Source organism: Eleutherodactylus coqui, chromosome 11 (assembly GCF_035609145.1).
Source record: "Eleutherodactylus coqui strain aEleCoq1 chromosome 11, aEleCoq1.hap1, whole genome shotgun sequence".
Lineage (NCBI taxonomy): Eukaryota > Metazoa > Chordata > Amphibia > Anura > Eleutherodactylidae > Eleutherodactylus > Eleutherodactylus coqui.
In genome coordinates, this window is record NC_089847.1 from 132,507,566 (window position 1) to 132,520,913 (window position 13,348).

The 13,348-nt window shown below is 49.8% G+C and overlaps 1 protein-coding gene across 2 annotated transcripts in view; it reads right to left on the reverse strand.

Annotated features, from left to right (window-relative positions):
* IRAG1 (inositol 1,4,5-triphosphate receptor associated 1) overlaps positions 1-13,348 on the reverse strand; it is a 125,351-nt gene that overhangs the window by 25,938 nt on the left and 86,065 nt on the right. For both annotated transcript variants that reach the window (XM_066583545.1, XM_066583544.1), the window contains 2 exons: positions 12,412-12,544; positions 1,836-1,866 (listed from right to left, as the gene is read on the reverse strand). In XM_066583545.1, coding sequence (XP_066439642.1) covers positions 1,836-1,866; positions 12,412-12,544 — 164 coding nt within the window. The remainder of the gene's footprint in view (positions 1-1,835; positions 1,867-12,411; positions 12,545-13,348) is intronic.

Sequence of the window (13,348 nt, forward strand, 5' to 3'; positions counted from 1 at the left end):
AAATGTAATCTGTTCTATTGCAGAGGCCCCTAGCTCTTAGTTTGGCTATGGGGCCCCATGGGCTCTATGTATATCACTGCTCACATCCTCTGAATCACTTTCCATTCAAGTTATCTTTAACTGTACATATAAATATTAGCAGTTCTCCTTTAAGAGGTTACAGGGGCCCTTTATACCTTGTTACATTCTATCTCTTACAGGGAACCTGCAGATGAGTAACAGTTCAATATCTCTGTAATAAAAACCGCTTTCATTCATCTTGTGTTGATCTTCAAGTCTTCTACTCTAGTCAAGACCAAAGCTGCCCAAAACTTCTGCTAGTCGCTTTTGGAAGCAACAATGGCTTAATTCCTCCATCTGCTGTCAGACATGTGACCTAACAATTAGTATACAAATAGTGACTACGGCAATTGTCTAAATTCCCATAATGCATTGCACTCTGGTACCAGGAAACCAGGAGAATTCTAAATGCAGCTTTAGGTGTGACTGCAGTATATGATAAATCAGGACAAAATCAGGAAAGTAAAATGTTTGCAAAATTACTGTAACGCCCAGGCGAATACATAGAACTCATGGGACCCCATAACAAAACCCAGAATTACTCGTCCCCCCCCCCCCCCCCCCCACAAAGAAAAAAAAATATTGGAGACAGTAGATCTGTGGTCACACAAATTAATAATACCCCCAAGTGGCCAGACGTGGTGTATGTGCAGTCCTGTTCTGCGTGGCATGCATGACTCTGTGTGTTGGTGTGAACAGCGACGTGTTTTGTATGTCTGTGCAGGTGGCCAGACATGAGGTGTGAACTGTCCTGTTCTGTGTACAGTGTGTGTGAGCAGTGTTGTGTCCCGTGTTTGGTGCATATCTCCAGGTTCCAAATCACGGATAGCCAGGTCACAGATGAAGACAGTGGGGCCGTCCTTATTGGGACAATGACTCCACTTTTAGGCAGAGGTTCCCCACTTTCCCTGATTAGTAAGGGACAGGAGTCCTTCCATCTTAGCCTGTAGTGGTGCAATTGGTTCTTGCAACATTATGAGAGGTGTTTGCAGTTTTAAATAGGATACCATCTTGCGTCCGTACTGAGGCGTGGCACTTTAGTGTGCCGCATGGATGTACCACTTAAAGTACCTGCTCTGGACTGCTCACGCTTACAGTGCCCCCTCCGGGCCGCTCACGCTTACAGTGGCCCCTCCGGGCCGCTCACGCTTACAGTGGCCCCTCCGGGCCGCTCACGCTTACAGTGGCCCCTCCAGGGCCGCTCAAGCTTGCAGTGCCCCCTCCGGGCCGCTCAAGCTTGCAGTGCCCCCTCCGGGCCGCTCAAGCTTGCAGTGCCCCCTCCGGGCCGCTCAAGCTTGCAGTGCCCCCTCCGGGCCGCTCAAGCTTGCAGTGCCCCCTCCGGGCTGCTCAACATTATAATGCCTGGTGCTTGCTCTGTGTCCACCCCTCCTCTTGAAAGTCCTGCCAGCAGCACAAGTCTTCCTGGAACTCACAGTCCTGCCGATTCGGATGCTGCTCAGCTCAGTTGAAAGGCGGACTCCTCTCCCTCTCTCCTGCTTTCATTATAGTATTGTGAGAGAGCAAGAGGGAAGGGGAAGAGTCAGCATCTGCACCCAGCCAAGTGGCATCCGGACACCCAGAACTGTGAGTCGTGCTGTTGGCCGGGGCAAAGAGCCCATGCTATTCGGCCCTTGGCCCTCCTGGCCCGTAGGCCTCAGCGCAGTTGCCTGGTCTGCCTGCATTAGAAGTACTAGTTACAAATTTGTCCGGAATACTCTTAAACCCGACAGGTTTGTTGCACACCAGAAAACTCTGCGACTGCACAAGGGACTCACCTCGACCTCCTTCTCAGTCAGTGGGGGGGCACTGCAAAGAGAAAGATACATTTTACATATAACGTTACAACAACCACCAGTACCAGAGTCACCAGATACAGGAAACCAGAGAACATGTGAGAACACGAGACGCCGGGAAGCAGATTACTGGGGCCAAGAAAATAGGTTGCTGGTCCCATCTCATCTACCGTAAGGAGATCGCAAGACAGAAGACAGTCAACATACAAACCGCTGCCCCTGTGTGATGATCCCCTGTCTTACCTCTAACACTGCAGCTAGTAGAAGCGAGCTACTCACCGATGTCACTATTAACTACAACTCCCAGCATGTATTGTTCTTTTCTTATACAAAATAACCAACACCACCAGCAGAATAGTGAGTGCAGCTCTGCAGTATAATACAGGATGTCACTCAGGATCAGTACAGGATAAGTAATGTATGTACACAGTGACTCCACCAGCAGAATAGTGAGTGCAGCTCTGGAGTATAATACAGGATGTAACTCAGGAGCAGTACAGGATAAGTAATGTATGTACACAGTGACTCCACCAGCAGAATAGTGAGTGCAGCTCTGGGGTATAATACAGGATGTAACTCAGGATCAGTACAGGATAAGTAATGTATGTACACAGTGACTCCACCAGCAGAATAGGGAGTGCAGCTCTGGAGTATAATACAAGATGTAACTCAGGATCAGTACAGGATAAGTAATGTATGTATACAGTGACTCCACCAGCAGAAGAGTGAGTGCAGCTCTGGAGTATAATACAGGATGTAACTCAGGAGCAGTACAGGATAAGTAATGTATGTACACAGTTACTCCACCAGCAGAATAGTGAGTGCAGCTCTGGGGTATAATACAGGATGTAACTCAGGAGCAGTACAGGATAAGTAATGTATGTACACAGTGACTCCACCAGCAGAATAGTGAGTGCTGCTCTGCAGTATAATACAGGATGTCACTCAGGATCAGTACAGGATAAGTAATGTATGTACACAGTGACTCCACCAGCAGAATAGTGAGTGCAGCTCTGGAGTATAATACAGGATGTAACTCAGGAGCAGTACAGGATAAGTAATGTATGTACACAGTGACTCCACCAGCAGAATAGTGAGTGCAGCTCTGGGGTATAATACAGGATGTAACTCAGGATCAGTACAGGATAAGTAATGTATGTACACAGTGACTCCACCAACAGAATACTGAGTGCAGCTCTGGAGTATAATACAGGATGTAACTCAGGATCAGTACAGGATAAGTAATGTATGTACACAGTGACTCCACCAGCAGAATAGTGAGTGCAGCTCTGGCGTATAATACAGGATGTAACTAAGGGTCAGTACAGGATAAGTAATGTATGTACACAGTGACTCCACCAGCAGAATAGTGAGTGCAGCTCTGGGGTATAATACAGGATGTAACTAAGGGTCAGTACAGGATAAGTAATGTATGTACACAGTGACTCCACCAGCAGAATAGTGAGTGCAGCTTCTGGAGTAGGTGTGTGCTGGTGAAGCTCTGCAAGTTCCAGGGTGTGGTCAGAGAAGGAAGTTTTGCTGAGCTTGGATCCCAGAGAAGGTGCACTTTTCTGGGCCTCTCTGGAGATGGAGTCTCGCACCTCCTCCCCCCGGGGCCACTCGGGGGGAGGGAGGGAAGTGATGGCAGTGGCGACATCAGAAAAAACTTTGCCGCGGGTGCCAGAAATGCCAGCAGCCCGCAAGAAGACAGGAGCTGCTGGAGGTAAGAAGAGACTGGGTCCGGGCCGTGGCTGCAGCAGCGTGGCTCCGTTTGTCAGCACGGCAGCTTCTGACAGCACCGGGAGTGAGATGGTTACGCGCAGCCAGACCCGCAGGAGAGCAGGTGAGCCGCAGATACCGGTAAGCACGGGAATGTGGAGTGACAAAAAGAAGGAGGAATCTGTGATTGAGCTGGCCTCCAGGCTGGCTAAAAACATCACCGACTACAACTTTGCAGGGAAAATGTTGGTGGTACAAAAAGGGAAGCTCCGTGACGCCAAAATGTTACTGGAGCAAAAAGCTTCTAAAGACAAACAGGCAGAAGCCAGGTCAGCGATAAAAAAGTGCAAAGACTGCATAAAGATGTGGGAAGCGGTGAGGGCAAAGATCCTGGAGGAGAGCGGGCCCTTTAAAGAAAAAATTCTGAACGACGACCGGTTTGCTAAGATGGCGGCAAGGTGCAGTGACCACGAGCAGACCGAGTCAAGTGATTGTGAAGCCTCAGATGAAGAGTTGTTTGAGGATGTGCAGGAGACCCTGGAGCAGCCTGTGTGCTCTCAAGAGCTAGCACCAACGCCCAGAGGCACTACAAGTCCCAGAGACAAGCTACCTGAAGAGATTGCGCTGCCTTCCACCTCAGGGGAATCTGAGGTGGAGGAAAGAACAGGGAGATTGCAGCTACAGAAGACCCCGCAGCCGGAAGCCTCTGTACATATGGAGGGCTTCATGTTTGGCGACGAGTTGCCAGAGCAGGACACAAAGATGAAGAAAAAGAAAAAGAAACCAGAGAAGCTGCAGGAAAAGCTTGTGTTCGTCCCTGGGAGCTCTGGTCTGGCTGCAAAGTCGGATCAGAGTTCTGACCCCAAAAACCCCCCTGGCTCTGGCTCTGTGGTGGGCCTGGAGCGGGAAGTTGGGGAGAAAAGGGCCCAGCTGGTCAGACCCCCTGTCCCTGTGTTAGTTGGTAACAAGGGCAAGGAGATCAGTAAGAAAGGTGCAGTAAAGGCCAGTACAGATGCAGGTCGCGGTAACGGCAAGGAGGGTGGCAGCGGTGCCACTAATGCAGCAAGTGTTGCCTGTGATGCGGAGGGGGCTGCGGACCTAAAATCTGGGGTCTCCCATAATTTGGGAGCAAGTCAGGCCGGATCCCGCGCCTCCAGTGATGCGGAGGCAAAAAAGAAAAAAAGAAAAAGTAAAAACACAAGCAAAAATCCGGAGGCTTTACCATCTACCTCCGGAGAGGCCAGGACCCGCGGACCACATGATCCAAGGAAAAAAGTGGTAGATCCGGGGATGAATGTGCGAGAGCGTGCGGCAGATGTAAGGGACAAGGCCGAGGGTACACGTTCCTCTGCAGTTGCTGGGCCTCCGGGCACCTCGGGTCCCCCTGGCGGCCAGGAATCTGGAGGCCCAGGGGATAAGGTAGTTAGGCCAGAGGGGTCATGGGGTCCAGTCGCCCCTCCGGCGGCGACAACACCTGGTAGGAGTTATGCCAGTGTCGCCGCTGGAGGGGAGGGGTCCTCCTTGTCTCCAGGCTCTAGGGAGGGCGCTTTGCAACAGCGTCTCCTGGAGGCTTTACGGAAGGGGGAGAGTACAATCACAGTTGGAGGAAGAGAGGTGGATCTATCTCTCTGGAAAGAGAGACATGGCTTGGGTGCCTTCCGAGAGCAAAGGGGGGAGACCGTATGGTCCCTACCGACACCCGGGCAGGACGCAGGTCGTAGGAATGTGGTCCGTCTTCGTTGGAGAGGCAATGATGCATGCCCCCCGAGGGCAAGGGTAGTGGAGCTTCTGCTGAAGATGGGCTTCAGGGCGGTTGACATCTTTGCCCTGATCCATCCCTACGGCACGTCTGAGTTTGACATCAGTTTCGTTCGCCCAGAGGGCCTAGAAATCTTCTGGGGGAATTACGAGCTGGTGAAAAACGAGCCCGGCTGGCGAGACTTTGCCATCCAGGTGGTGTCTCGCCAGAACGGTATCAAGAAGGTGACCGTTTTGACTCGTAATGAGTCACTTTCTTGCTTTGACATCATGACGTGGCTCAGTAGGTACGGAGAGGTGACGGAGATGCCCCAAAAGAACAGGGATGAGCACGGCATATGGTCTGGGGCCTGGACGTTCATGGTCAAGCTGAAGCGTTCAGGTAACTCAGTGGCACACATACCATCTGCAGCCTTCCTCGGCAGGGATCGTATCTTGGCCTTTTACCAGGGGCAGCCGAAGCTCTGCCACAGGTGCGGCGACCCCTCACACTTGAGCGCCGCTTGTAAGACCTTGAAGTGCGCTCTGTGTGGGGGTCTGGGTCATCTAGCCGCCTCCTGTGCAGAGATTAGGTGTAACCTGTGTGGTGACCTCGGTCACCCATTTAGTCGCTGTCCGCGCTCCTTTGCCAATGCGGTCTCAGCACCTACGGATGAGGGTCATGATGTGGCCTCCGGGGGTGAGGGGACCAGCAGAGGTGGAGGAGCTCAGGAGCCAGGGAAGAACCGGCAAAAGACGCCTGCAGAGCAGAGGCGTCAGGAGAAACGCAGACGGAGCAGGGAGCTGACAGGAGCGCCCACAGCAGGTGGGTCGATGGTGGCCCCTGTTCCAGAAGCAAATCTCGCGGCTGAGGCTTTGAGGGACAGCGATTTAGATGAGGAGGACAGGAGGATCCAGAGGGAGGAGACCAACTCTGCAGATTCCTCCCACTGTGAAAGTGTGGATGGGGAAGGCAAGAGATGGCTAGAGAAACGGCGTAAGCTAGGTGCCACGAGAAGGAAACGAAGGGGGGATTCAAGATCTTCTCCCACCCCGGGCCAAGTACTGGAAGGAAATGCCTGCTCACCTCCAGTTGGACTCTCCAATAGGTTCCGAGCCCTCCGAGACATCTCTTCCTCCTCTTCTGAGGGGGAGGCAGAGGGCAAGGTTCCTAGGGCAAAGAAAGGGTCAACAGGGGGCGCTGAGTCTCCACCTCGTGAAGGCATAGTTCCTTCCGGGGTGGAGGCTACTCTGGAGCCTGGAAACAAGGACGACGGGGTCGGGGGATCCCTTGCTATGGACACATCTGTGTCCAAAAAAAGAGGCAAGGGGCTTTCCTCTGACCCCGAGGAAGCGGGTGTGAGGAAGAAAGCCGTCTAATTTAATCACTCATGATGGCGGCACCCACTCCGCTGACTCTGGCATCAATTAACGTTGCCAGCATTAAGTCTGATACGGCTAGATTTGCGGCCTTTGATTTTCTCGGCCGCGTTGAAGCCGACATTTTATTTTTGCAGGAGACCAGACTGTCTGATTTGGCAGCCATACATAAGGCAAAAAGGGAGTGGAGGTCAGGCCCTTCCTACTGGTCTCTTGCGGCCGAGCCGTATAGCGGAGTGGCGGTACTTTTTACCGCAGCGGTTGAATGCCGACGAGTTATTGAATTAGAAATGGGAAGGTGCCTGATCTTAGATGTCCTCATGAAGGGACAAGAATTAAGACTTGTCAACATCTATGGTCCCCAGTCAAAAAAGGACAGGAAGAGTCTCTTTATGAGGATCAAGCCCTACCTTTTTACCAGCCGCCAAGTTGTCTTTGGAGGTGACTTTAATGCAGTCACAAGAGCCCGCGATAGGGGAGGCTCTGGAGACAGGCGGTTGACTTTTGACAGCGTCGCACTTAATAGTATAGCTAGCGAGGCTCGCCTGGTGGATGTCCACATCCGGCACACCCCAGGCCACGAGGGGTTCACCTATTATAGAGGTCAGAGCAGGTCTAGAATAGACAGGTTTTATTTGAAGGAGGAAGCCATCTCTTCACCAGTGTCCGTTGTTGAGGTGGAATTCTCCGATCACTGTCTAATATTGTTTTCTCTGAATGTTGCAGAGACCCCCCGGATGGGCAGAGGTTTTTGGAGACTGAATTCATCACTCCTGGAGGAAGCAGAGATAAGACAGTCCTTTGAGGATTTTCTGCAGAGCCAGGTACCATTACTGGATCTCTGTAGCAGTAAGTCAGAGTGGTGGGAGATGTTCAAGAGGAGGGCGGCAAGGTTCTTCCGAGAGCTCTCCAACCTCAGATGCCTGGACAGGTACCGCCTGTACAACGGCCTGAGGAGGAAACTCGAACATCTCGTTTCGACTGGAGGTAGCCGCGAGGAGATCTCCAGAGTGAAATCTTTGCTCAAGAAGTGCCAGTACGATAGACACGCATCCTTGGTTTTTGAGAGGGATTTCGGGAAGTACCGCTCGCCCGACCCTTACAGAAACTGTAGGATGTCAGTGAATAGTAAAGTGGTCACTGGACTGATCGATAGTACAGGATCCCTGAATCGATCCAGATCAGGGATTCTGGAGGTCGTCAGATCCTACTACTCGCAACTCTTGGGAAAGAGGGATCTAGATTCGGAAGTGATGTCGGCTTTCCTGGCTGAAACTGTCCCTGAGCCGGGGGTAGACACCTCTCTTGATGTTTTGACAGGAGAGATCAGAATAGAGGAAGTTAAACTAGCGATTGATGGGCTCCGGCTCAAAAAATCGCCAGGACCGGATGGACTAACATCCGAGTATTATAAGACCTTCAAGGACCTCTTGAGTCCCCTCTTGACGGAGGTATTAAATGAGTGTCTTTCCTCGGGCACTCTGCCAAAGTCAATGAGGAGGTCAGCTTTGATCCTTCTGTCAAAGGGTAAAGACTCGAGCCGTATTGAGAACTGGCGTCCCATAGCACTTCTCAATACGGACAGGAAGGTTCTGGCAAAAGTGCTGTTTAATCGGTTGGTCAAGTTTGCACCCCAGCTCCTCTCGGGGGCGCAGCATTGCTCTGTTCCAGGCCGTAGCACCTTTAGCGCTGTTCTTGGTGTCCGGGAGGCAGTGGAGCAGGGTAGGGCTGGTCACTGGGAGGGGTACTTGCTGTCCTTGGATCAGGCCAAAGCGTTTGATCGGGTTAATCACGAGTACCTCTGGTCAGTCCTTCTGAGATATGGCCTGCCAGTGGGGTTTGTTGATTGGCTGCGAACATTGTATGCAGGGGCTGAGACTTTCCCGCTGGTGAACGGTTGGCTTGGCCGCCCTTTTGAGGTGGGTTCCGGTGTCCGTCAGGGCTGTCCTCTAAGTCCCCTGTTGTATGTGTTTGCGATAGATCCCTTTCTTAGGAGGGTTGATCGTGGACCTATAGCAGGGGTCGGGATGGACCGGGCAGTGCTGGAGGCTACCCTGAGGGCAGTGGCATACGCCGATGATGTCACGCTCTTCGTATCCTCAAGGGAGGAGGCGGAGTTTGTGGTGTCGGAGGTGGATGCCTACTCAGAGGCATCCGGGTCCAGAGTCAACTGGGATAAGTGCGAAAGTCTCTGGTTAGGAAGGGGGGATCCTGTGTTTGATCTCCCGGACACTCTTCCGGTGCCCCAGACTTCAGCAAAAGTTCTTGGCATCAAATTTGGCCAGGGGGATTACCCCATGCAAAATTGGGTAGACAGGCTAGATGGTGCCACTCACAAGGTTAATCAGTGGAAGAGTTGGTCTTTGACCCTTCGGGAAAGAGTTAGCCTGATCAAAACATACCTGCTCCCTTTATTCATCTACCTGGGCAGCGTATGCATTTTGCCAGAACCTCTCTGGACCCGGGTCTACAACCTGTTCTTCCTAATGTTGTGGGGGAATAGGTTGAACCTGATCAGGAGAGATGTTACATACCGCACGAGGAGACTAGGGGGGTTATCTATGGTCAACCCCGTGGTGTTTCTTGTAGACACCTTTTTTAAGATCAACATAGGCAACCTCTGGCAAGAAAGGGCTCCTCCGTGGGTCTACTCCTGCCGGGGATGGTTTCGGCCCTTCTTCCAGGAATGGGAGACAGGAGGGCGAGTGAAGGACCTTCGCACGCAGCATGGATATCTCCCGGCTTACGCTACCTTGGTTCTGAAGGTGATACGCCGGTGGGGTCTGGGGATGTGGGAGATCAGGACTCTGACGAGGAGGCTCCTCGACGAAAGAGTCCTGTTGACCCGTTTCCAGAAGCCCCTGGCACTCAAGGACTGCCCAAGTCGGGACCTGGAGGGAGGGTTACGTTTACTGAATTCAACCCGGGTCCCCGTGAAGTTTTGGGACTTGGCTTGGCGCTGCTTTCACGGGAGACTGTATGTAAGGGGTAACTTGAAGAGTAGGCCTCTGATTGACAGGGGTTGCCCCCGTCAGGAGTGCAGCGACGTGCTGGAAAGCATGGAGCATTTCCTGCTTCAGTGCCCCTTTAATACAGAGGTATACCAACGGGTAGGGGTCTCCATAGGCTGGCGTCAGCTGGCACACCTCTCCTATGCGGAGTGGGCTTATGGAGCCTTCAGAGGTCTTGGTGGCAGGGACCGCTGCACTTTATTCCTAGTTAGCCTAGTGGTCAGGTTCCACATCTGGAGTGCACGGTGTTTAATCTCGACGGAGCTGAAAGTCCTCCCCGTGGAGACGGTCTGTAGGAACATCCTGGGTGACCTGGTGAAGGTGCGTTCTTTGGAGTATGAGAGGCTGGGCACATCTAAGGCTTCTCTCCTATGGAGAGGGCTTGTATTTCGTTAGGGACAGTGTTTTCTTAATTTTCTAGGGGAAGAGTAGGGAGAGAGGAGGGACAGGATAGGGAGAGAGGAGGGATAGGGCAGGGACAGGTTTCCATGAAGGGTCAGACTGAGGGGCAGACTAAGGACAGTCTAGGGCAAATTAGGGAGAGAATAGGGAGAAAATGCAAGGGATAGTACATTGTGATGTCTGTGTCCGGCTTATCACCTCCAATCCTGGTGGGGGGCTGTGAGTGCACCATGAAGCTTTTTGTTTTGATTTGGGCAAAATGAAATGAAGTAGGGCTGCAGGAGAGCCGACCTTAGGCTTTTGGGTTATGTGTATAGTATATATTATGTATGTTGGTTTATTGGAGTGTATTATGGTTTTGTATATATTGTATATATTCACGTTTTGGGTGGTAGGTAGGTTGGGTGGGGGAGTTGGGGGGAGTGGGATTCACGCCTTGAGCCGTAGCCTGGCACGTCTCGAACATTGAACTCTGGGCACGGACTGGTGGAGCGGGCATGGCCCCCAGGCTGCGGCGGGCACTGTGTGGTATTTATTAAAAAAAAAAACAAAAAAAAAACCCTGGTGTGGCTTGGCACGTCCTGAACTAAGAACTCTGGGCACGGACTGATGGAGCAGGCTTGGCCCCCAAGCTGCACTGGGGACCCAAAAAAAAAAAAAAAAAAAAAAAAAAATTTTTTTAGTTCGTTTTATGCCAGTTTGGCTCAGTCTTTCTGTTTGAATTTGCTTATTTCTGTTGCTATTTCAGTTATTTATGCTGTTTATGTTATTGCTTAAGTTTTGTTCTGTGTGGGTGCAGTGCGGTACGGCTGGACCTGGAGGTATAGTTTACAGGGTTTATGTAGTTATAGTTTCCTTAGTTTTATATTTTAGGTATATAGTTGTATATTGTGTTATATGTAGAGTGTGTATGTGTGTGGGTGTGTACGTCGGGGAGGAAACCCGGATATGGACATTTTACTTTGTTTATGGATCACGGACTGTGGGGGAAGGGCCTTATATTGCTTTATATGGTTATTATTGTTACAGTTTGTCTTTGTTGTGTTTTTTACTTTTATAATAAAAGATATACAGGATGTAACTCAGGATCAGTACAGGATAAGTAATGTATGTACACAGTGACTCCACCAGCAGAATAGTGAGTGCAGCTCTGGCGTATAATACAGGATGTAACTAAGGGTCAGTACAGGATAAGTAATGTATGTACACAGTGACTCCACCAGCAGAATAGTGAGTGCAGCTCTGGGGTATAATACAGGATGTAACTAAGGGTCAGTACAGGATAAGTAATGTATGTACACAGTGACTCCACCAGCAGAATAGTGAGTGCAGCTCTGGAGTATAATACAGGATGTAACTAAGGGTCAGTACAGGATAAGTAATGTATGTACACAGTGACTCCACCAGCAGAATAGGGAGTGCAGCTCTGGAGTATAATACAGGATGTAACTCAGGAGCAGTACAGGATAAGTAATGTATGTACACAGTGACTCCACCAGCAGAATAGTGAGTGCAGCTCTGGGGTATAATACAGGATGTAACTCAGGATCAGTACAGGATAAGTAATGTCTGTACACAGTGACTCCACCAGCAAACTAGTGAGTGCAGCTCTGCAGTATAATACAGGATGTAACTCAGGATCAGTATAGGATAAGTAATGTATGTACACAGTGACTCCACCAGCAGAATAGTGAGTGCAGCTCTGGAGTATAATGCAGGATGTAACTCGGGATCAGTACAGGATAAGTAATGTATGTACACGGTGACTCCACCAGCAGAATAGTGAGTGCAGCTCTGGAGTATAATACAGGATGTAACTCGGGATCAGTACAGGATAAGTAATGTATGTACACAGTGACTCCACCAGCAGAATAGTGAGTGCAGCTCTGTGGTATAATACAGGATGTAGCTCGGGAGCAGTACAGGATGAGTAATGTATGTAAGCAGTGACTCCACCAGCAGAATAGTGAGTGCAGCTCTGAAGTATAATACAGGCTGTAACTCAGGATCAGTACAGGATAAGTAATGTATGTACACAGTGACTCCACCAGCAGAATAGTGAGTGCAGCTCTGGAGTATAACACAGGATGTAACTCAGGGTCAGTAGAGGATAAGTAATGTATGTATACAGTGACTCCACCAGCAGAATAGTGAGTGCAGCTCTGGAGTATAATACAGGATGTAATTTGGGATCAGTGACTTTGCTGTTTATGCAGATGATTTCTATATTTCACTGTACAGCTCAGTATCTTCCACAAGGACCGCTGCCCCAGTGGCTAAATTCTCAACAAAAATAATGTGGATTGTACCTGTTTGGGAGGCCTTTGAGAACACGAAGTTTCCTCAGCAAGATGTCTGGGATATTTGGCATGACATCGGATTCAGCTTCCCCCTTCCCATCGTCTTCGTCATCAGCAGACAGAGATTGGACAGGAGATGGTCCTACAATAACAGGGGCCATTCAGTATATTTAATGTTGTTTATCACACTTTCCAATTATCTGCAATTAGAGATTACAGACATGAGAATAGAATATCTACAATAGAGGTAGTTACTGGGACATCCCCTAGAGAGCTCAATACCCAATCATATGCCATAGAGAAATGAGGAGAGGACCTGCTGCCTCCATGGAGTCCGAGTCTGAACCGCTGAGAGCCCGAAAAGGGGAAGACGGATCTAAAATTTTAAGTAACTGGTAATTACAGGATGTGAATAAGACATCTGTCAAGACCTCTGGTTTCTTATCATCGGGGAACAGGCTGGGTCATCCACCATGGTCATGTCACTTATCAACACCACATATATGAAAAGTTATACTGCAAATACGCAGGAAACATTCTCCTGCTTCACAACCAAACTCCTAACTCTAGGGGGCAGTATTATAGTAGTTATATTCTTGTACATAGGGGGCAGTATTATAGTAGTTATATTCTTGTACATAGGGGGCAGTATTATAGTAGTTATATTCTTGTACATAGGGGGCAGTATTATAGTAGTTATATTCTTGTACATAGGGGGCAGTATTATAGTAGTTATATTCTTGTACATAGGGGGCAGTATTATAGTAGTTATATTGTTGTACATAGGGGGCTGTATTATAGTAGTTATATTCTTGTACATAGGGGGCAGTATTATAGTAGTTCAATTCTTGTACATAGGAGGCAGTATTATAGTAGTTATATTCTTGTACATAGGGGGCAGTATTATAGTAGTTATATTCTTGTACATAGGGGGCAGTATTATAGT